The following is a 24,272-nucleotide window of genomic DNA, read 5'->3' on the forward strand; positions in this document are numbered from 1 at the left end:
TCTGAGAGGTCAAGGCCGCAGTGAGCTGTGATTGTGTCACTGCATTCTAGCCTGGGCAACAAATCGAGACTGTATCTCAAAAAAATCAAATCAAATCAAATCAAATCAAACTCTTTTGCACCAAGGCATCATTTTCACTGTCCTAAATCAACCCAGGGCCAGGCACCAGACAACTACGGAAATCCCTTATGCTTCCCACCTACCAGAATTATTCAAACTATCCTCAAGCCATTTATCCTGCTTTGCCTTTCCCAAGGAAACCCGTAGGCTGTAGCTGCTCCTGCTCCTGCCTGCTGACCAATCCTGGTGATTCCCATGTGGCCCTGCATGGTGTGGCATGCCCCCTTGTCTTGGGAACTGTAAGGAATTAATTATTTCAATGGTATTAGCCTGTCCGCGTCATTACTCAGTCAACTTCATAAATTAAGATCTGGGCAGACATCGGTTTCTCAGATGGCTTTGTGTATGCCTTTGGGGGCTGTCAAGAGGAATGTGGAGAGGAGGAGCAGGCTTCCCTGAAAGATTTGGATGTGCGTGCCACAGGTCCCCTCCCTGGCCTCATGAGAGCTGTTCTCTGGGACATATATACTGTCACTTCTGGGGAAAGAGTTTTGCTGCTCCTTAAACTTCAGAAAACCTTGGTCCTACAGGCTCATCCATCTCAAAGATTTGTTCTGGCACCCATGTTGGTGCTACAGGGACAGAAATTCATCCATTTCTGTTTTATGGTTTCAAAGGGTTTCTTCAATTATTTGCTTTGTTGACTGAGGACACCTTGTGGACCAGTTATTTGCTGATGGCTCTCATGGCTTCCATTCTCTGCAGTTATTGTGGGGGCTAGAAGTCTGCAAACTACATTTGTCAGATGATCTCATCAGCTGGGGCCAGTAGGTTCTGCTAATGGGAGGTTCTAGCAAGAGACGAAACATAGCAGCAGTAGCAGTAGACAATTTCAGTTGACCACAGACAAGTGTGGGTTCCAGCAGGGTCAGTGGTTCCAGTGGTGACCATGGGAGTGGCTCCTGCTCAATGGCAGTGGCAGCACCTACAGCAGCTCAGTAGTGAGTGCTGGCCTGTGGGCCAAGCCTGGAGTGTACCAGCTTCTTGATAATTGGGTGCCACCTTCTATTCCTGTTTGCTCTTCTGCTTCTCCTGGCCAACAATTTGGTAATAAATTTTACGCATTCAGTCCCTCTCTGCTTGAAATATCTTAAGGGCCTTCTATTTCTCCAATGGGACAATGACTGATATACCTATATACCTTGGATCATTAGAAAGGTACGAAAAAGACCGTATGCTCACCTGGACATAAGTGCCATCTTTGGCAGCATTACTAGGAGTATAGTTCCAGGAGACCTAGGTGATATCTGGATTTCCTCTTTGCTGATGAGAGTCAACATGGAGGAGAGTACTGGGCTGGACAAGATTCTGAGGTTCTCAGTAATCCTGAGTGGGCAGCTTGGCAGTGTTGTAGCTAGTTAGAGGGTGCTATATTTTAAGTATTTGCCCCCTTAAAACTCATGTTGAAATTTAATTCCCAATGTGGCAGTATTGAGAGGTGGGGCCTTTAAGAGGTGATTGGGTCATGAGTGCTCTGCCTTCATAAATGGATTAATCCATTTATGGATTAATGGATTGATGGGCTAATGGATTAATGGGTTATCATGGGAGAGGGACTGGTGGCTTTATAAGAAGAAGGAGATCTGAGCTAGCATGCTCAGCCCCTTCTCCCTGTGACATTCTGTGTCACCTTGGGTCCCTGCAAAGTGTCACTATCAGCAAGAAGGCCCTCACCAGATGTGGCCCCTCGACCTTGGACTTCTCAGCCTCCATAACTGTAAGAAATAAATTCCTTTTCTTGATAAATTACCGAGTTTCAGGTATTCTGTTATAAGCAAAAGAAAATGGACTAAGATAGAAGGTGAGATTCTAAATCATCTTTTCTTATCTGAATTATGGAACCAGCCTCCTCGCTGGTCACCCTGCCTCCAGCTTTGTCCCTTCCAGGTCATTTTCTTTTTGTTTTTTTCAATCTATAGGTATTTTTTTTATTAGAAAATAAATTAAGCATTCTCACTAGAGACTGAAGAAGGAAATTAACAATCTTACAATTCTAGAACAGGCAAACTTCATGATAAGGGATTCTTAGTTTTCAAAGTGTGGGGTGCTCTTTCGCAGATACGCTCTCGGGGTGGGAGCTGTAAGTTTTCCTCAGATATTTTACATTTTGTGCTTTAATTCTTGTTGGTACTCTAAATCAAATAAATACACAGTGTTCGGGATTATCTGGATGGCCATCTTAAATAACAGCGTGTCCCACATGATCATAGCCTCTGCAATTGTGCCTCTGATCCATGTGATACCAAGACCAGCTATGCTTAACTTTTCATATTTCTCCAATTGGGTCCTGAGACCTTTGACAGAATTGTTGAACATTTCCTATGAGATCTGTGAGAGGTCAAGTTGGAGAACACTGGTTCAGAGCAGTGATTCTCAAGGCAGGATGGGATGGGGTGGGGTTGAGTGGATAGAAGCATGTAGTTTGAAAAAGCACATTCAAAATACCCACTAATTTCAAAACACCAACTCCATAAAGTCAAGCAGTGGGAATGATTTCAGCTAATGGGCAGTGGCAGAAAACCAACTATGGATTCATCATTGTGGAGAAGGAGTCTGGATCAACGTAGTTGAAAAACACCGGCTTAGAGGTAGAGGCATGCCAACACATGGGGAACAGTAAGAAACGTGTGCCAAAGAGAAAGAACAATTGAGGGTCAGTGAGTGAATCCTAGGCCAGAACTTGTCACAGTCTTCTGAAAACCAAAGCACGTATCCGGAAGAAAACCAAGATGGTCCGTTAACCTTCTTGGCCCTGTGGTTAAGAACAAGTTGATCAACTTTTAAATACTGAGCCAAAAGAAGCAAAAAAGCTGTTTGTGCCCCCAAATTGATCCACCAAGAAGTGATGTCATCATTTGCAATGCCATCCAGCTCTTGAGGAGGGACATCAGTGTGTGGCCTGCTCTGTAGTTACTGCAGAACTCCAATCTGCTTTAGCCAAGTCAGCAGTTCCCAGCTCTGTTGCATAGTGACTAGATCACTGCATCTGCCTATACAATCTTTACCAATAAAGACTCGAGGCACCATTCTTGCTCCCATGAGCTGTTTCACATAATGTTGAATCTCGTTGGTGTGGTTAGTAGCTGCAATATCGACAGCTGCTACTACTACTTCCCGAAGCCCCTGTTTGATGGGCAATTGATTGAGGATCTCTTGGGTCTTCCAGCAGTATGGGCAGGTGGGGTTGATGAACACAACCACCTTCCCAGGCTGGATTTTGCAGTTCACAAACTCTTGAGCCATGCCGATGGGCTGTGGTCTCCCTGGGAGGAATCCTCAGTTGCAGGTATTGCTTGGGGTATTGAGCTCATTTATTTTCTTCCTTCCTTCCTTCATTCTTTCCTTCCTTCCTTCTTTCCTTCCTCCCTCCCTGCCTCCCTCTTTCTTTCTTTCTTTCTTTCTCTCTCTCTTCCTTCCTTCCTTCCTTCGTTCCTTCCTTCCTTCCTTTGTTTCTTTCTTTCTTTCTTTCTTTTTCTTTCTTTCTTTCTTTCTTTCCTTCTGTCTTTCTTTCTTTCTTTCTCTCTCTCTCTCTCCCTCCCTCCCTCCCTCCCTCCCTTCCTCCCTCCCTCTCTCTCTCTCTCTCTTTCTTTCTTTCTTTCTTTTTTCATCTCACTCTGTTACCTAGGCTGGAGTGCGGTGATGCAATCACAGCTCACTGCAGCCTTGAACTTCTGGGCTCAAGCAATCCTCCCACCTTGGCCTCCTGAGTAGCTAGGACTACAGGCATGAGCCAACATGCCTGGCCAATTTTTGTATTTTTTATAGAGACAGGATCTTGCCATGTTGCCCAGGCTGGTCTCTAACTCCTGGGCTCAAGCAATCCTGTCTTGGCCTCCCAAAATGTTGGGATTACAGGCATGAGCCATCATGCCTGGCTCCTCCCAGGTCATTTTCCACGTATTGAACCAGAGGGTCTTTCAAAAACATTCCAATGGAGCACCCTTCCTGCTAACCCCTGTCCCAAATCAAGACCCATCAGCAGCTCTCTGGTGCTCAAAATTATAAACTTGCTATTCCAGACCTTTCCTAACCTGGCCCCTATGGAACTCCCCAGCCTCTGCATGATCTCTCCTTGACTTGCAGGTTATCATCTAGCTGCTCTGAATCACCTGCAGCCCCCTGAACATGCCATGCTCTATTTACTCAACTGATATTTATTAAGCATCCACTGTGTGCCTGACAGTGTTCTAGGCATTGGGGAATTGGCAGAAGACAATTCGGCCAAAGTCTCTTCTTTCAAGAATCTCTCCTCCAGGCCTTTTTACGTGCTGTTCCCTTTGTTTGGAATGTACTTTCTGCCCCGTTTCCCATCCCTTTTCCTCCTTTCACCTTGGTATCTGCCATCTTCAGAGCTGAGCTGAGGCAGCACCTGCTTAGGGAGTCTCCCTTGACCCCAACCCCTCTCCCCAGACTGTTTGGATATTTCCTTTATGCTCCTACAACCCCCCAGCTCCCTGAGCTTCCTCTAACCCAAACATGGATCTCTGAATTGTCACTGTTGGTTTATACTCCTAGAGTATAGAGTTTAGAGCTCCTTGAGGGTGGGACCATGTCTGATTTGGATCTGTGTCCCTAGACTTAACAGCGTCCAGCATGTGAATTTGTTGAGTGAATGAATGAATGAATGAACAACCATGGACTAGAAAAGCAGGAAACATTTTTTGGAGGGAAATGACCATGCAGGTCTTGAAAGGGGCACCCGAGATCGTTCCAAACAGAGATCAGAGGACTCAGGGTCCTTGTTTCCTCTGGATCCCATTATCCTCAGCCTCAGCAACCAGGTGCTTCGAGATCTGCTCCTACTGGCCTCTCCAGCCCTATTTATGCTTTCTCAACCCAGATCCAGCCCTTTGAGCCAAGTAGGATTTCAGATTTGGGCTCAGCCAGATCCTGGCTGTGTAAACTTGGAAAATAACTCCGCCTCTCTGTGACTCAGTTTTCTCATCTTTAAAATCGTTTAGATCAGGGGTCCCCAACCTTGGGGCCACGGACTGGTACGGGTCCATGGCCTGTTAGGAACTGGGCTGCACGGCAGGAGGTGAGCATCACCACCTGAGCTACGCCTCCTGTCACATCAGCAGCAGCATTACACTCCCATAGGAGCACGAACCATATCAGGAACTGTGCACGTGAAGGATCTAGGTCATGTGCTCTTTATGAGAATCCAATGCCTGATGATCAGAGGTGAAACAGTTTCATCTCAAAACCATTCCCCCACCCCACCACCATTCTGTGGGAAAATTGTCTTCTGTGAAACTGATCCTTGGTACCAAAAAAAAAAAATTGGGGACTGCTGGTTTAGATGATTTCTGCCTCTCAGGGCTTTTGTGAAATCTCCAGGCAATAACCCGTGTAAAGCACGAGCCTCAGGGCTGGGGCCGTAGTCAGCACTCAATGAGTGGGTGCTCTTATTGTTATTGCTTACGCTGAGAGCAGTGGGGAGTTATGGCAGCTTTCAGCAGGGGTGGGAGTCATGGGGTTGGATTTGCTCCTCAGATCTCCAGAGGAGGCTCTGGGGAGGACGACCTAGACAGGACAAGACAGAAATGGGCTGGTGCAGGCTGGTAATTTACACAGCTCTCAAAATCAGATCATTAATGCTTTTGGCCAACGGCTATTGTAAAAAATTTAGAGTAAAATAAAAAATACAATATAATCTTCAGAGTAAATTATAAAACACAAAGCAGAAACAAATTAGACAGGCAATACAATCTCATTGAAGCAAACCAGTTTTCCCAGGGACAACTCTGGGCTGGGTCAGAAACCACTTCTTCTGGGCCCCCATAGCACAGAACCAGGTGATAGGAAGAGTCACAAACATATGTGTGGCTTCTAGGGACTTGAGTTTCCAGATTGACTCTCTCTTTTGTTTAAAAATCAATTAAAAAGTTATTGCAATGCAGGGTGCAGTGGCTCATGCCTGTAATCCCAGCACTTTGAGAGGCTGAGGTGGGAGAATCACATGAGGCTAGGAGTTTGAGACCTGCCTAGGCAACAGCAAGACCTCATCTCTACAAAAAGTTTAAAAATTAGCCAGGTATGGTGGTGCGTACCTTAATGCCAACTATTCAGGAGGCTGAGCTGGGAGGATCACTTGAGCCCAGGAGGTCGAGGCTGCAGTGAGCTATGATTGTGCCACTGCACACAATTAAATATTCAATTATTGCTAAAGACATAAGATGAAAAAGTCTCCCTCCCACCCCAGGCTCTCAGTCTCCCTTTCACCAATAATAATGTATTGTTTATCTCACCTGAAAATTCCCATCCCTTTGCAAGTCCAGATATACACAAATAATTCCTTTGTTTCCAATACAGTTAATATTTTACGCCCCGCTTTTTTCACTTAATGATGTGTCTAGGAGATTTTTCATATTAGGGTTTGTTTGTTTGTTTTTGAGACAGAGTCTCGTTCTGTTGCCCAGGATGGAGTGCAGTGGTGTGATCTTGGCTCACAGCAGTCTCTGCTTCCTGGGTTCGAGTGATTCTCCTGTCGCAGCCTCCTGAGTAGCTGGAATTACAGGTGTGCGACACCCCACATGGCTAATTTTTGTATTTCTAATAGAGACAGGGTTTCCCTGTGTTGGCCAGGCTGGTCTCGAACTCCTGGCCTCAAATGATCCACCCACCTCAGCCTTCCAAAATGTTGGGACTACAGGCATGAGCCACCATACTCGGCCCATATTAGTTCTTTTAACAGCTGTATAATAATCCAGTATATGAATAGACCATAATTTACTTAACCAGACCCTACTAATGGATATTCAGGCTGTTTCTTCAGTGAGTTTGTAAGAGAAATTTCTAGAAGTGAGGTTGATGGTTAAAGGATACAGGCATTCTTGATGTTGGTAAATGTTTCCAAATTACCCGCTTTTAAGGGGACACTATTGATGCTCTCTCTAGAGCCCATTGGATCTTTTACAGGTTTGGGGTGCTTCCCTCGACCTCTGTGTGCTTTTTTTTTTTTTTTTTTTTTTTAGACAGAGTCTCGCTCTGTTGCCCAGGCTGGAGTGCAGTGGCATGACTTCAGCTCATTGCAACCTCCACCTCCTGGGTTAAAGTGATTCTTGTGCCTCAGCCTCCTGAGTAGCTGGGACCACTGGTGTGGGCCACCATGGCCTGCTAATTTTTGTATTTTTAGTAGAGGTGGGGTTTCCCCATAATGGCCAGGCTGGTCTCGAACCCCTGGCCTCGAGTGATCTGCCTGCTTCAGCCTCCCAAAGTGCTAGGATTACAGGTTTGAGCCACTGCCCCCGGCCACGCATTGTTGTAAGAGAAGAGTTCATGCTTGCGACCTTCGTTGGAGGCCTGTTCTTCAGCTACTGGAGCTGCCTTGTCCATGGAATGAACCTAAAATGTCTGGCTGTTAAGCCCCACCTTGGGGGACTTAGTCAACAACGGACTGGGACAGGAGTGTGAAAGCCCAGTTTCCTTGCCTGGAGACTGTTTTACACTCCAGAGCTCCCCATGGGATGTGGCTGAGGCTGGGACTTTGCTGAAAGTTTCACAGGGGTAGGCGTACACTCTAAGATGGCCCTAAGGGGCTTGCCTCCTGGCACTCACACCCTTGTGTGATCCCTTCCCTTTGAGTGTAGGCTGTGATGTGATGTCACTTCCAAGATTAAGTGATACAAAGACCATGGCAGGCTGGGCGCGGTGGCTCATGCCTGTAATCCCAGCACTTTGGGAGGCCGAGGCGGGCAGATCATGAGGTCAGGAGTTCAAGACCAGCCTGGCCAACATGGTGAAACCCCATCTCTACTAAAAATACAAAAATTAGCTGCGCATGGTGGCGGGCACCTGTAATCCCAGCTACTTGGGCGGCTGAGGCAGAGAATCTCTTAAACCCGGGAGTTGGAGTTTGCAGTGAGCCAAGATCATGCCACTGCATTCCAGCCTGGGTGACAAGAGCAAGACTCCATCTCAAAAAAAGAAAAAAAAAAGACTATGGCTTTTGTCTTGGGGTGGCCCTCTATTTCTCTCTCTCCCTTTCAGGGCTGTCTCTCTCTAGGGCAATCAAGCTGCCACGATATGATATGATATGATATGATATGATATGATATGATACGATATGATATGATATATGCTATGATAGGATATTATATGATATGCCATGATACTTCAGCCATCTGAAGTGGCAGGGAACTGATGTCTCTGGCCAACAGCCAGTGAGGACTGGAGGCCTGTCCACACTCACAAGAGTGAGTTTAGAAGTGGATCTTCCCCAAGTTGAGCCTTTGACTTTTTGAGACAGGGTCTTGCTCTGCTGCCCAGGCTGGAGGGCAGTGGCACAATCTTGGCTCACTGCAATCTCCACCTCACGGGTTCAAGCAATCCTCGTGCCTCAGCCTCCTGAGTAGCAGGGATTACAGGCATGCACCACCACACATGGCTAATTTTTGTATTATTAGTAGAGATGGGGCTTCACCATTTTGGCCAGGCTGGTCTTCAGCTCCTGATCTCAAGTGATCTGCCTGCCTTGGCCTCCCAAAGTGCTGGGATTATGGGAGTGAGTCACCACACCCGGCCTCCCAGTTGAGCCTTGAGGTGATTGAGCCCCAGCCAACACCTTGACTGCCCCCTCGTAAGATACCCTGAGACACAACCATTCAATGAAGCCACTCCTGGGTTCCTGACCACAGAAACTGAGATGATCGCTGCTTGTTGTTTCAGATGCTAAGTCTGGGCTAATTTGTTATGCAGCAATAAATAACCAATGCATCTTACTGGGCTTCCTTCCCTTTCCTGTCCTGCCTCCCGCACTTTCTCGCCAGTCTTCACTGGGAGCACTCTTTTTTTTTTTTTTTTTTGAGATGGAGTTTCACTCTTGTCGTCCAGGCTGGAATGCAATGGGGCGATCTCGGCTCACTGCAACCTCCGCCTCCCGGGTTCAAGTGATTCTCCTGCCTCAGCCTCCTGAGTAGCTGGAATTACAGGTGCCTGCCACCACACCCAGCTAATTTTTTGTATTTTTTTTAGTAGAGATGGGGTTTCTTGGCCAGGCTCGTCTCAAACTCCTGACCTCGTGATCCACCCACCTTAGCCTCCCGAAGTGCTGGGATTACAGGCGTGAGCCACTGCGCCCAGCCTGGAGCATTCTGTTAATACACCACTTGCACAGATATCCTTGTCTGCTTCTGGGGAACCCAACTCAACACACTCCTATAGTCTTGTGCTAATATACATTGTTGGCTTTTGGAGGGGGAGGAGCTGTTTTCCCCATGGCTTCACCTACACCATGCACATCAAACTTTTACACACAAATATAGCCTCGAACTGGACAAGCCAAGATAACTTTAATCCCAAAGAGAGTTCCACAGGGAGGTCTGGGTTTTGGGGCTGCAGTCACTGACCCACTGCCACTGACCTGCCTGCAGCACCTCCTGTACATTCCCACCTCTCTGACTTTGCTTAGGCTGGACCTCACCCTCACTTCACCTGCCTATCTTGTCATCCTTCCCATAAGGCCCAGATCCTAAATACCTGTCCTCCAGAGCATCTCCTGACCTCTCCATCTAGAAGTGATGCTTCCCTCCCCTTGAGCTCCCTTCACCCTATGTGCCTCCCTCTGATGGCTTTCTGATGGGTTTTACCCATCAGGATACCTTATCATTATTTCTGCTCAAGTATTATCTCCCTGCCTGCACAAAGATCTCTTTGCAGGCTGAGATCCACCTCCCTGGAAAGTGGTTGGTACAGAGAAGTCGTGGAGACACTGTGTGAATGAACACCCAGACTCACGGATGTCCTGGTGGGCCAGATGGCAGCCATCCTGAACTCCCTAGTCTCTGTCTGCCCCACACCCAGCAGCCCTCCTCACTCATCCTCCTCCCTAGCATCCCTCAACCACTGTATTAGTCTGTTTTCACACTGCTATAAAGAACTACCTGAGACTGAGTAATTTATGAGAAAAAGAGGTTTAATTGACTCACCGTTCTGCAGGCTTCACAGGAGGCGTGACTGGGAGGCCTCTGGAAACTTACAGTCATGGCGGAAGGTGAAGGGGAAGCAAGGACCTTCTTCATATGGTTGCTGGAGAGAGAAAGAGCAAAGAGGGCAGTGCCGCACATTTTTAAACCATCACATGTTGTGAGAACTCACTCACTATCACGATAACAGCAAGGGGGAAATCTGCCCCCATGATACGGTCACCTCCCACCAGGCCCCTCTCCCAATTCGAAATGTGATTTGGGCAGGGACACAAATCCAAACCATGTCAACCATGGTTGAGATCTCATTACCTGTGCTGACAATCAAGGCCCCCCCATGCCACTGCTGCTCCCCCCGCCCCTCACTCTTGCTGCCCCTGCTACCCCCACTGTCTATTCCAGCTATGCAGAGCTACTCAGAGTTCTCTAGAAACCATGCTAGCTGCCATTTTCGGAACCATGTCTCAGGCCCTGTGCTAAGCATTTTACATCCTCATGATTGCTGTGTGGGGGGTACCATTTTCAGCCCCATTTTATAGGCAAGAAAACCAAGGCATAGAGAAGCTAAGTGTACACAGCTGGCAAGAAGCCGAGGCAGCTGCTCTTGGTGCTCTGCTGCCTCTTTCATCTTCCCTGGGGGTCACCAGTAGACGGCTCTTGGACATGCCTCACCCAAGGGCATTCTTTGGCCTCCTGAAGGTGGCTCAGCCAGCAGGGACAGGCCAGAAGTCATGGAGTTCAAACCTCAGGAGCAGCCCTCAATCAATAGGGAGGAGTCCTGCTTCCTCGTCCCTCGCAGGGACAATGTTGCACGCACTTTCTCTGAGTCCTCAGCAGGATGAGCTCCAGTTGCCTGCTCATGAACATACCCGTATTGACCTCTTTCCCTTCCCAGTCTCACATCCCCACTCTTTCAACGTGCTGGGACCACCTCCCAGATAAACCATGTGCACCCAAATCCTTGCCTCCGGATCTGTTTTGAGGAAAGCCAATAGGAAGCAACAGTAGAGTGGAATTTGCACCCAGTCTGCCTGCCTGGGGCCACTCTGCTGCCCAGACATCCAGACATGACTGGCTGTGCCAATGGCTTAAAGTTCCTGTCCATCTTGCCCCAAACCCCACCCATCTCTGCCCACCCTCCTCTGCTTAAAAGACCCTGCTTACATAGATTTTTGTGTTTTTTGGAGACTGAGTCTTGGTCTGTCACCCAGGCTGGGGTGCAATGGCACGATCTTGGCTCACTGCAACCTCTGCCTCCAGGGTTCAAGTGATTCTCTATTTCAGCCTCCAGAGTAGCTGGGATTACAATACAATTTTTTTTTATTTTTAGTAGAGATGGGGTTTCGCCATGTTGGCCAGGCTGGTCTCGAACTCCTAACCTCATGTGATCCACCCGCCTTGGCCTCCCAAAGTGCTGGGATTACAGGCGTGAGCCATCGCACCCGGCCCTTACATAGATATTCATAAGAAAATTTCTCTGACATCCTTTTTCCTACTTAGAATTCACCACTCCCTTAGGATCTCAACAGACAGACTTCTCCCCAGCCCCCGTCATATCCCAGTGCCCTTATTTGTGGGCTTTGGGCACCACCTACCAACCTGGGAGGTCCTACTCATGGAGAACTTTCTCTCATGTCTTCTTCACTATGGAAATACCCTGGTCCACCCAGGACTAAACACAGCAGGTGCTAATCCACCTTTGAATCCACTGTGACCCCAACCACAGACCTCTCCTTCTCCTTCTGCCCCCTCACCCCTTCCCACCCCGCCGCCCACCCATTTTACATCATTTCCGAGAGGTACACCACTGTTTCTATCTCTTTGCTGGCCAGTTTGACCACCCTAAGGGTGTCTCACCCTCTCGTTCTCTGATACATGGTTTCTCTGTCTCTCTTTCTCTCTGCAGACTCTCTGCAGACTTCTATCTCACTCCATCGCACTCATTTATTTTCCTATCTGCCTCCCCAACTGGATTGCGAGTCCTTTGAGGCCCTAATGTATCTTGTTTATCGCTATATCCACACTGTGCCCTTAGTGCATTATCTACTACAGAGTGCATGCTAATAAATGTTTGTTGAATGGATGAATTAATTACTTACTTAATACACATATCCCCGGATCCCTCAATGGAAGGGCATAGGAACTGATATAAATTCTTAGGATTGTAAGTGACAGAAACCCATCTCAAGCTAGCTTAAGCAAAAGAAGAAATGTATTGACTTAATTATCAGGAAGTCCAAGTAGACTTCAGGCATGGCTGGATCCAGAAACCAAACAAAGTCAACAGTTGACTCTCACTCATCCTCCTTCTCTCTGTGTATATCTCTTTGCCACTCTGTATCTTTTTTCCATGTTGGCTCTGGTTCTCTTTCAGTTTTGATCACATTCTCCTGTATCATAGTCAAGTGCAAATGCAAGACTTAGTCCTCTCTCTCTAGGCTTCAATTTCTCTCATCTGTAAAGCAAAGAGTCAATTCAACCTCTTGCTCTCTTAGCCTCCTTCATAGCAATGTAGCCTTAAAGGGGATCCAAGATAACTTTCTCATTTTCTAGTTAGGAAAAACTGAGGCCCAGAGAAGCAAGTGATTTGTTCAAGGTTACCCAACAAGTTAGGGGTGGGGCTGACACCATAACCCAAGTCTCAAACCTTCATGGAAAAAAAGAACAATATGATTTTTGACACAGAGAACCCCAGAGAGAAGGGCCTTGATACTGAGTCAGAGTCACCCACCTCCTCTCTGCTTCCACCCTATCCTATCCAAATGCTGAGAATCCTGGACCACCGAAGGTTTTGTATCAAGTGCTTGTACCTCTCATACCCCCAGACCTGGATTTGAAAATCAGCTCCACCACTTGGCAGCTGTGGCCCTGGCAAGTCATTTCTCATCTGAGCCTCTGCTTTTTTCATCTGGAAAATGGGACAATGAGCCCTACCTTCTGGGTTGTTGTGAGGACTCTAGGAGGAGGTGAGAGTAAATCTCTTAGCAAGGCCTTGCATGAGGCGGTAGGTCATAACTCATCCCAGTTAGACTGGGATCATCCCAGTTTTAAAACTGAAACTCTTGGCTGGTTGTGGTAGCTCGTGCGTGTAACCCCAGCACTTTGGAAGGCTGAGGCAGGAGGATCACCTGTGTCCGGGAGTTCAAGACCAGCCTGGGCAACATAGAGATGACACCTCATCTCTGCAAATTATTAAAATATTAGCTGGGTATGATGGTGCATGCCTGTAGTCCCAGCCACTCAGGAGGCTGAGGTGGGAGGATCACTTGAGCCTGGGAGGTCAAGGGTGCAGTGAGCCGAGATCTCACTACAGCACTCCAGCCTGGGTGACAGAATGAGACCCTATCTCAACAAACAAACAAACAAACAAAATCAAACAAAAAACAAACTTTAAGTCTTACATCCCAGGAAGCTGTTTGTCCTAGGCAAATCTGATGGTTGGTTACGGATGTCGTTTGGATGTGTGTCCCTTCCCAAATCTCATAGTGAACTGTAATTCCCAATGTTGGAGGTGGGGCCTGGTGGGAGGTGACTGGATCATGGGGCATATTTCTCATGAATGGTTGAGTGCCATCCCGCTTGGTACTGTCCTTGTGATAGTGACTGAGTTCTCTTGAGATCTGGTTGTTTAAAAGTGTGTAGTACCTCTCCCCTCACTCTTTTGCTTCTCCTCCCACCATGTAAAGCTGCCTGCTTCCACTTTGCCTTCTGTCGTGATTGTAAGTTTCCTGAGGTCTCCCAAGAAGCTGAGCAGATGCCAGTATCATGCTTCCTGTACAGCCTTCAGAATTGTGAGCCAATTAAACTTCCTTTCTTTATAAATTACCCAGTCTCAGGTATTTCTTTATAGCAATGTGAGAACGGACTAACATAGCTATCCTCTCAGTCAGGCACCTATACCGGGCAGCAGGGAGGAAGCAGTATTCTCAGAAGATCCTATAAATCAGGCCTGAACAAAGCCAGCTCTCTCAGAAAGATGGAGGAATCTTGCTCAAGACAATGCTGAGAAGCATCCTTCTGGGCCTTTGGGCCTTTTGAAGTTTGGAGCAATTTGTACAACAAGAATCCTGAGAGGCTGTTTCTGCCTCCTCCTCCACCTGTCTGTCCCTCCAGCCTCTTGGACATTCAAGGGCTCTCAGAAACTCTGACTCCAAGAACACATAGCTGGAGAAGACCCTGATTCTCACCCAATCTCACTGGGCAGTCTCCCACTGTACAGATGGCAAAACCAAGGACCAGAGAGGGAAGCCCCTTGCCCAAAGTCTCATGGCAGACTGTCTCCAGCATGGCTGACCTTGCAGATATGCTCCTGGATGCTGTCAGTGAAAATTCAGTTTACACCCATGCTGGGAGTAGGGGTTAGGGTAGACAAGTGAGTGATGTCTGTGTGGCAAGGGGAATGAGCACAGGCTCAAAGTCTAGCTTCCCAAGCCACAAACTTGCTGAGTGACTCCCCTGGGCCTCGGTGACCCATCAGTGAAACGAAGGTGATAATCTTGCCTGGGGTGCCCCAGGCGCTGTGGCTAAGTGACAGAGAGCAGTGGGCAGCGTTAGTCCTTGTATGGCTAGCAGAGCAGAAAGAGCCTTCACAGACTGATTTTAGTGTGTCTGGAATCTTGGGCATTCCCAAATCACCCCTTAGCTTCCACCTGTACTATTAGTTACTTAATATATTTCTTCAAAATAACTTATCCTAAAGGAATATGAAACATTACTTGTTATGATGTACTAGTTATATATATATATATATATATATATATATTTTTTTTTTTTTTTGAGATGGAGTCTTGCTCTATTGCCCAGGCTGGAGTGCAGTGGTGTGATCTTGGCTCACTGCAACCTCCACCTCCCAGGTCCAAGTGATTCTCCTGCCTCAGCCTGCCAACTGGGACTACAGGCGCATGCCACCATGCCTGGCTAATTTTTGTATTTTTAGTAGAGACAGGGTTTCTCCATTTTGGCCAGGCTGGTCTCGAACTCCTGACTTCAAGTGATCTGCTTGCCTCAGCCTCCCAAAGTGCTGGGATTACAGGCATGAGCCACCACTCCGGGCCTAGTTATATATTTTTTCTAGCACTACTTAAAGTAAATTCAAAGTATTCAAACAAAAAAGTTGGATCCCGGAATGCCTCCAAACCTAGGGCCTATCCCCAGCAGCAGGCATGCTGTACTTAGTTAAACATTGATTTCATCCTATCCCCGCTCCCTGCATCCCATTTTAAACTCAGATCCAGAGAGGAACAAGGACAGAACTGAAGTCACAGAGAGAGTTAGCTACAGGATGGGTGCTACAGTCTAGACCCCTCCACTGTTCCCACCATTCCAAGGCAGGAGCCCTTGCTGAAAGAAGGAGCCAGGGCTTTTCCTGCTTCCAGATATTTTCATGTCCTGTGTCCCTACCTGGAAAGCCCTTTCCCCTCAATTGTCCCAGGCCAACTCCCATTCATCCTTCAAAACTCAGTGTAAATAGTCACTTTCTCTGGGGAGCATCCCTGGCAAGCAGAGCAAGTCTGTCTCCCTCATGTGGCACCCCGTCCCAGATTATAATGACCTGTTTGGGACTCTTTCTCCACACTGAGACAGGGAGGCCCAGGTCTGATTCATCTCCGCCCTGAATGTGCTCCCTGGGGCTGGACACGCAGGAGGCTCCGGGCAGCACTGATTAATTAGCGAAATCTGAAAACAGTGGAGCCCAGAGCCCTGGATCAGTCCTGTCTGGGTCCCAAGAGGGACAGGACCACCAGGCTGGCAGCTTTTCCCAAGTGATGAACTAGTTCAGCCAGGGCCCCAATCACTCCACTAGATACATTTCAGCTGCTGAGAAAAAAAGTTCAGGGGCTCACCTGGGTCTGTTGCTTAGCAACAGGAGGCTGTAAATGACATCACTCCTGACACTTTAACTAACCCCTCCATGGCAGGTGGAGGATAATGAAGGCAAAGGCAGACAGTGAGACGGAATTGAAAGCCAGACTCAGGAGTGAACAGAGGCAGGTTCTGGGAAATATGGAAGCCTGCAGCAGGCAGTTGTGGGCCTGGGGATATGGGAAGGGTCTTTGAGACAGTTGGTGGCTGCTCTGTTCCTGGGAGTTCTGTTCAGGTGTCCTGGGCTTATGTGTGCCAGCCCTTAAAGGGGATTTGCTAGGCTTGGTCCCTAATAACAGGTTAATAATTCCAGGGGCACTATGCCTGTAATTCCAGCAGTTGCCGCTAGGAGGACAGCAGCAACTTCAAAGGTAGATGACGACTCAGGGTAGACATAACTATACACCTATCAAATCTATGAGTTGGCAGGGAACCTAGTTTAGGAGGGAGCATTTATTAAGCACCGCCTTACTTTTGTTAACTCGCATTATCCTCATAATACCTCTCCATGATTACAGAGGTATTTCCACGTTAAAGATGAAGAAACTGAAAGCTGTTCATTCAACAAGTATTTGTTGAGCTCCTCTTGTAAGGCAGTTACTGTTGTAGGGTCTGCATAGACAGCAGTGAGCAAGACAGATGGAAATCCCTGCCCTATGGCATTCTAATCAAGGGATAGATAATAAAGAAGAGAAATAAGTAAAATATATGGTATATTAGAAGATGACAAGGGCTGTGGAGAAAAATAAAGCAGAAAAAGAGATTGAAAGGGACCCAGGGGGAATGGGTAAATGGAGTAGTCAGAAAAGGCCTTAGGGAGGGGCATTTGAGCAAAGACCAGAAAGAAGTGAGGAGGAAGTTATGTGACTATTCAGGGGATGTGCATACCAGGCAAAGGTCCTGCGGTAGGTGTAAGCTTGGTATATTTCAGGTTTGGAAGGAGGCCAGCATGGCTGCTGCTGGGTTAGAAAGGAGGAAAGCAGAAAGACATGAAGTAGGCCATTGTAAGAACTCTGGGTATTTCTCTGCATGAGATAGGAGCCACAGGAGTATGAGTGTTGAATTTGCCAAATAAAAATACAGGATGAGGACTAGGCGAGGTGGCTCACGCCTGTAATCGCAGAACTTTGGGAGGCTGAGGTGGGCAGATTGTCTGAGCCCAGGAGTTCAAGATCAGCCTTAGCAACATGGCAAAACCCCACTCCTACAAAAAATAGGAATGTGGTTGCATGTGCCTGTAGTCCCAGCTACTCAGGAGGCTGCGGTGAGAGAATCACCTGAGCCTGGGAAGTTGAGGCTGCAGTGAGCCTTGATTGCACCACTGCACTCCAGCCTGGGCAATGATGTGAGACCCAATCTCAAAAAAAAAAAAAAAAAAAAATCCATAAAAGGATGCCCAGTTAAATTTGAATTTCAGATAAAGCACACACAAAAATTTTCGTATAAGTATGTCCCCAATGTCGCATGGGATATGCTTATAATAAAAATTATGTGCTGTTTATCTGAACTTCAAATTTAACTGGGCGTCTTGTATTTTATCTGACAAACCAACATGGGAGGGTCTTGAGCAGAGGAGTGACATGGTCTGACTTAGATTTCAAGTGGATCTCTCTGGCCAGTGTGTGGTACAGTCTGAGGGATGTTATGGTGGAAGCTAGAGGCCCCATGAAGAGGTCATTACAAATGACCCAGGTAAGAGATGATGGAGATTCGGAGCAGGGTGGTGGTGGGGGAGGTGGTGAGAAGAAGTCAGGTTCTGGACACATTTTACAGGTAGAACAAGCAACGCTTCCTTTTGGATTAAACGTGGAGTGTGAAAGAAAGAGGGGTCAAAGCTGACTCTGAGGTTTTGGGCCTGAATGGCTGGAAGGATGAAGGAGTCATTTACTGAGATAAAGAAGGGTAAGGAGGAGTGGATTAGCGGGGAAGAAAGGGGAAAATCAGGGGTTCAGGTTTGGGTATTTTAAGTTTGAAATGTTATGAGGCATTCTACAGGGAGATGTGGCACGGGATGCTGTACTGGTTAAATAGTGTCCCTCTAAAATTTGTGTTTACCCAGAACCTGTGAAGGTTTTTACAGATATAATAAAGTTAACATGAGGTCAGACTGGATTAGGGTGGGTCCTAATCCAATGACTGGTGTCCTTATAAGAAGAGGGAAATTTGGGCATAGAGAAGTACACAGAGGGAAGATGCTGTGAAGACACTAATACTATGTGAAGATGGAGGCGAAGACTGGAGGGAAACATCAAGCCTAGGGATGCCAAGGGTCACTGGGATCTGCTAGGACAGATCTAGAGGTCTGCAGGAGGGGCTCTGGGTGGGGCTATGATTTGGGAGACATCAGGGCACAGATGATATTAATATATTATTTTTTAATTAAAACAATTTTTTTGAGACAGAGTTGCGCTGTGTCACCCATGCTGGAGTGCAGTGGCATGATCTCGGCTCACTGCAACCTCTGTCTCCTGGGTTCAAGCGATTCGCCTGCCTCAGCCTTCCAAGTAGCTGGGATTACAAGCACATGCCACCATGCTCAGGTAATTTTTTGTATTTTTAGTACAGACGTGGCTTCACCATTTTGGCCAGCTGGTCTTGAACTCCTGGCCTCAAGTGATCCACCCTCCTCAGTCTTCCAAAGTGTTGGGATTACAGGCATGAGCCACTGCACCTGGCCTGACATTAATATTTAAAGTCATAGATTGGATAATATCACCAAAGCTGTGAAAGTAGATGAAGAGGAGAGGAGGACCAAGGACTGAGCCCTGGGGCCCCATACTGAAGAAGTGGAAAGTTAAGGGGTAGCCGATGAAGGGTACAGAGAAGCAGCTGCTGGTGAGGTGGGAGGAGCACCAGGCAAAGGCAAGTGGAGAAAGTGTTTCCAGAAGAAGAACATGATCAGTTGTATCTATTGCTGCTTTAGGGGCCAGTAAGATGAAAACAGAGGAGTCACCATTGGGTGAGCTGCCTGGAGGTCATTGGTGACTTCGGCCAAGTCAGTTTTTGAGGGGCGGTAGGGGATTAAGCCTGACTGGAGTGGGCTCAAGAAAGAATGGAGGCTAAGGCAGGCAGATCACTTGAGTCCAGGAGTTTGAGACCAGCATGGATGACACGGTGAAACCCCATCTCTACAGAAAATACAAAAATTAGCCAGGTATGGTGGTGCGTGCCTGTACTCCCAGCTACTCAGGATGCTGAGGTAGGAGGATCACTTGAGCCTGGGAGTTGGAGGTTGCAGTGAGCCGAGATTGTGTCACTGCACTCCAGCCTGGACAACAGAGTGAGACCCCATCTCAAAATAATAAAAAAGAGAGAGAATGGAAGATTCTTCCTCTTCTTCCTCTTATCCTCTTCTCCCCTCTCCTCTCCCTTTCTCGTTTCCCTTTCCTTCCCCTCTCTTGGAGGTGCCAGCATTGCCAGGGACTGAGGAAGCAGCAGGACCAAGAAGGCGGCAGCCTGGCTGGAGACCACGGATGTAGGGGGGCCATGGTCATGGTCATCATGGTTGGGGTATTGTTTGCATACAGGAGACTGAGCAAACATTGAGGGTAATGGGAGCCAGCTCCCCCTCCCCATCTAATCAGTACCCCATTCCTGCCAATTGCCCCTCCATAATCTTGTGATCCTCACGTGGTGTGCCTCTGCACACATATTTACTGCAGTTCTATTCATTCATTGATTTAACAAATAGTTTTGAGCCTGCTACTGGCTGCTGGATGGAGATCTTAGGATATAGCAGTGAACGACACACAGTCCCTGCCCTCATGGGATTCACATCCTAGAGGAAAAGATAGACATTAATCCAAGAATCACACAAAGAAGTGTCAAATTTCAACAATGTTAAGTGCCTTACAGAAGAGGTCCCTTGGGCTTTTAGCACATAATAAAGGGAGTTTGACTTGCATTGACCTGAGAAGATAACTTTTGAGTGGAGACCTAGTGGTGGAGGTGGTAGGAGATACCTAGGCAAAGAGCCAGAGAGAGTGGTCCAGGCAGGGGACATAGGTGGCCGAGGTCTACTGGGCGTGGGGGGTTGGGGGTTCAGGGCACATGTGAGCAGGGCAAGGAGGAGTGGTGAAGAAGACGAGGCCATGTGTTGGGTGCAGTGGTTCATGTCTGTACTCCCAGCTACTTGGGAGGCCAAGACAGGAGGACTGCGTGAGGCCAGGAGTTTGAGACCAGCCTGGGCAACACAGCAAGACCCTGTCTCTACAAAAATAAATCAATAAATAAGGCCAAACGATGAGCAGAGCCCAGACCATGCCGGACCTCACAGGCCATGATAAGGAGTTTGGTTTCTTTCTAAGAGCACTAGGAAGCCAGCATAGGGGTTTAACCAGGTGCAACATGATCTGGTTTGTATTCTTTAAACAATGTTTTTAAACTGACACATAGTAATTGTGCATATTTATGGGGCATTAGTGATGTTTTGATACATATAATGTATAGCAATCAGATCAGAGTAATTAGCATATCCGTCATCTCAAATATTTATCATTTCTTTGTGCTGGGAACATTCAATATCCTTCTTGCAGTTATTTGAAACTAATATATTATTGTTAACCCTAGTCATCCTACCGTTGTATAGAACACTAGAATTTGTTCCTGGTATCTAGCTGTAATTTTGTATCCTTTAACAAAACTTTCCCTATCCCCACCCCCTTAACCCTGCCCAGCCTCTGCTAGCCTGTGTTCTACTTTTTACTTCTATGAGATTAGCATTTTTTAGCTTCCACACATGAGTGATAACACATGGTGTTTAATTTTCTGTTTCTGGCTTGTTTCACTTAACATAACGTTTGTATTCTTAAAAGATTATTTGGCTGATGTCTGGAAAATGGATTGTAAGAGTGTGAGAGTGGAAGCGGGGAGACCACAGAGGTGGTTTTTGTCGTGTAGGAGAGACAGGATGGTAGCTGGACTAGGGCATCGGACACGGTGGGAGAGAGGAAGTAGGAGACAGAAGTGCAGGGATGAGTGGGATGAATGGTATCTTGACTGGTGGGGAGGGTGTGTTGAGGAGTCAGGCTTTGGGCTTAGTAGCAGGGTGGGTAGCGGGGCTGATCCCCAAGAGCCCAGAAAACAGGGAAAGCAACGGGCTTTGAGGGCTGATGGGGCATTTGGTTTGAGACTTGCTGCAAAATGTCCACACGGAACATTCGAGCAAGCTGTTAGTTGTGCAGATCACAGTTCAGACTAAGGCAGTGACTTCAGCCTCAACTTACCAGTGACAAGCATTTGAACAAGCCCAATTTTTACTTATCTCAATGCGCAGATGAGAATGAACTGTCCTGGAGAAATGACCTCAGGCTGGTTCAATCAGAGAAGGTGTCATGGAGGAGGTGGGACTGGAGAGGGGTCTTGAATAATGGGTAGGATTTGAGGAAGGGAAGGGAGGGTGCACCAGGCAGCATGAACAAAGGTACTGAGGTGAGAATAAGCATGGGGCATGCCGAGGGTCACAGAAAATGATGAACAGCTGATTTTGGGTGATAGCCACTTCTGTGGAGGCAGGGAAGGAGGAATGAGGTCCAGGAGGGGAGATCAGGAGCCCTCCTGATAACATTATGTTCCTCATAATGTTCTAGTGCTTAAGCTGTGTGCTGGGCAGACGAGCATTTGTTATGTGATTAACTCTATTTTCTTGTTCTTAGATAGAGTCTTTCTGTCACCCAGGCAGACTCATTGCAACCTTTCCCTTCCAGGCTCAAGCGATCCTCCCACCTCAGCGTCCTGAGTAGCCAGTACTACAGGTGCATGCCGCCACGCCTGGCCAATTAAAAAAATTTTTTTTGTACAGATGAGGTCTCACTATGTTGCCCAGGCTGCTCTCAAACTCCTGGAATCCCAGCACTTTTGGCCTCCCAAAGTGCTGGGATTACAGGCATGAGCCACTGTGCCTGGCCTGATTGACTTTCTCTCTCTCTATATATTTTTTTGTTTGTTTTTTTGTTTTGTTTTGTTTTGTTTTTGAGATGGTCTGTCACCCAGGCTGGAGTGCAGTGGCGTGATCTTGGCTCACTGCAACCTCCGCCTCCCGGGTTCAAATGATTCTCCTGCCTCAGCCTCCTGAGTAGCTGGGATTACAGGCGCACACCACCATGCCCGGCTAATTTTTGCATATTTAGTAGAGACGGGGTTTCACCATGCTGGTCAGTCTGATCTTGAACTCCTGACCTGTGATCCACCCACCTTGGCCTCCCAAAGTGTTGAGATTACAGGCGAGAGCCACCGCACCCGGCTGATTGACTATATTTTGTATGGTTAAGATCATTTTTTATAATTCGTGGTCTAGAGGGGAGAGTAGAGAGGGGTCTCTTAGGCTTGTGTTTACATTGCAGCTTCCTAATGGTGTGACTGTGGGCCTATGGATAAGAGACTACGCATTTGAAACTCTTTTCATCTGTAAAATGGGCATGAAGAACTCTTACCTCATCATCTCTCCTTCCCTCTCTCCTTCCCTTTCTTCCTTCTTCACTCCCTCTCTTTCTCTTCCTTCCCTCTGACAAATATTTACTAAATGTCTACAGTGTGGAAGGCCCTGCACAAGTTCTGAGAGATATGCTCCCTTATGGTACTTACAGTTTTTAGAGGGAGACATGAATCAAACAAATACATGAATGCACCAGTGCAGACAGTGATAAGAGCTATGAAGACAACAAACAAGAGCTTCCGTGGTGAAGAATAAAAAGATACTGAGACAGGGTGGCCAGGGAAGGTATTTTAGAGGAGATATGAAGGAGTTTGCCTTGGAGGGGGTGAAGAGAGAGGGGAATGTCTCTCTTCAGAGGTCAGAGGGCACAGCATGAGCAAAGGTCCTGAGGTGGGAAGCACACAGGGAGCTTTGAATGTTGGTGTTAGCAGTCCAGCCAGAGAGGGGCAGGCAAGGGGGAGAGAGGCATGGCAGGAGAGGCTGGGAAGACATTGTATTCAGGAACATGGGCTTGCAGAGCACGTAGCACGGTGCTTGGTGTGCGTGCTCAGGAAATGCTGGTGGCCTTTTTTCCCACCCCTTCTTGGGGGCCATGGCTAGGGTGACAAATGGACGTCTGAGGGCAGAAAGGGGGCTTGGAGGCACGGGAAGCCTCTAAAGAGCACCTATGGTAGCTATGAAGATGAATCCAGCTCCTTACTTCCTCCCCAGCATGCCCCCAATTGTATGTTCCCATTCTTTACCATGTTACTTTGCAGTGCGCTCCCACTGCGACTAGAGTGGACATTGCATAGCCATGGGACTTGCTCTGGCCAATGGGATGAGAGCAGAGGTGCATCAAGCAGGGGCTTGATAAGCACTTCTGTGGTTGGACTTGCCTGCTTGTGCCTCAGCTACTGCCACAAGAACATGCCCATCCTAGCCTGCTGGTCCTGGGAGGAAGACGGGGGAGAACTGAGCTACCCCAGCCAAGCCAACCCAGCTGACCCACAGACTTGCAAGTTAATTAAATGCTGCTTGTTGTTTACCACGGGGATTTTTCTGGCTGTTCTGTGTGCAGCACTCAGTTCTTTGCTCCAGTGGGGTCCCTGGATCTGGGTCTTTTCTGCCTTCACCCAAGCCCAGGAATACTAGAAGAGAGATGGTTGGGCCAAGCCCAGGATTCTGACCTTGGACCTGCTGAAGCCTCACTCTAGGCACCAGGAAAGTCCTTCTCCATATGGGGTCTCAGTTTTACCATCCATTTAATGAAACATCTGGACCTGATTGCCAAGGCCTTCATAGGGACTAAGAGCTCAGGTTGTCCAAATATGACTTTGTCCCTCCCTTACTTAAAACACTCAGTGGCTCTCCGTAGCTTTCAGAGAGAAGTTGAAGCTCCCTAGGCTGGCATTCAAGGCTCTTCATGGCTTTCCTCCTGTCCACATCTGCAGTACAGCTCCTACCACTCACTCTTTGCTTTAGCCATGCCTTATTGGCTCCAGTCTTCTCATCATGCTGTGCCTGTTCATGCCTCCGAGTCTTTGCACCTGCTATTCCCTCTGTTTGCAAAGCCTGCCACTGCATTTCTCTGCTTTGTGAATTCCTATGCATGGGCTGTGGCTTGTTTTTAACTAATTTTCATTTCCTAACATTCACTGAGCTCTTACACTATGCCAGGCACCTTGCTAAGCCCTGTGTTCCTGTGTTCTAGTTTAGTCTTCCTGGCAACTCTATGCGGTAGCTATTATTATCATCTCTATTTTAAACATGAATAAACAGAAAAGTAAACTGACTGATCCAAGGTTACACAGCTAGTAAGTGGTGAAGCCAGGATACAAATTCAGGCATCAACAACAGATTTGAACCTAGGTCTATCTGTTTCCAGAGCCTATGTCCTGTGGAATCACCTCTCCATGATGCTTCTTGCAGAATTATCATGCAAGTGCATG

At 47.5% G+C, this 24,272-nt stretch overlaps 1 protein-coding gene and 1 long non-coding RNA gene across 2 annotated transcripts; both read right to left on the reverse strand.

Moving 5' to 3' along the window:
- Window positions 1–3,030: 3,030 nt before the first annotated feature.
- Window positions 3,031–3,368, reverse strand: LOC129022088 (glutaredoxin-1-like). Its single transcript, XM_054468224.1, has one exon. The coding sequence runs from the start codon at window positions 3,361–3,363 to the stop codon at window positions 3,031–3,033; it is 333 nt and encodes a 110-aa protein (XP_054324199.1). The 5' UTR covers window positions 3,364–3,368.
- A 16,176-nt stretch (window positions 3,369–19,544) lies between these two features.
- LOC129021432 (uncharacterized) lies at window positions 19,545–23,375 on the reverse strand. The gene is made up of 3 exons (XR_008496063.1): window positions 23,085–23,375; window positions 22,340–22,449; window positions 19,545–19,686 (listed from the first exon to the last, which is right to left on the reverse strand). It is a non-coding gene; the product is annotated as an uncharacterized LOC129021432 (long non-coding RNA).
- Between the last annotated feature and the right edge of the window lie 897 nt (window positions 23,376–24,272).

The sequence above is a fragment of the Pongo pygmaeus genome, chromosome 21 (genome assembly GCF_028885625.2).
Source record: "Pongo pygmaeus isolate AG05252 chromosome 21, NHGRI_mPonPyg2-v2.0_pri, whole genome shotgun sequence".
In the NCBI taxonomy this organism is placed as follows: Eukaryota; Metazoa; Chordata; class Mammalia; order Primates; family Hominidae; genus Pongo; species Pongo pygmaeus.

What these genes read in the sequence shown, in the direction of transcription:
- LOC129022088 (XM_054468224.1), bottom strand. Translation starts at nt 3,363, where the DNA reads ATGGCTCAAGAGTTTGTGAACTGCAAAATCCAGCCTGGGAAGGTGGTT.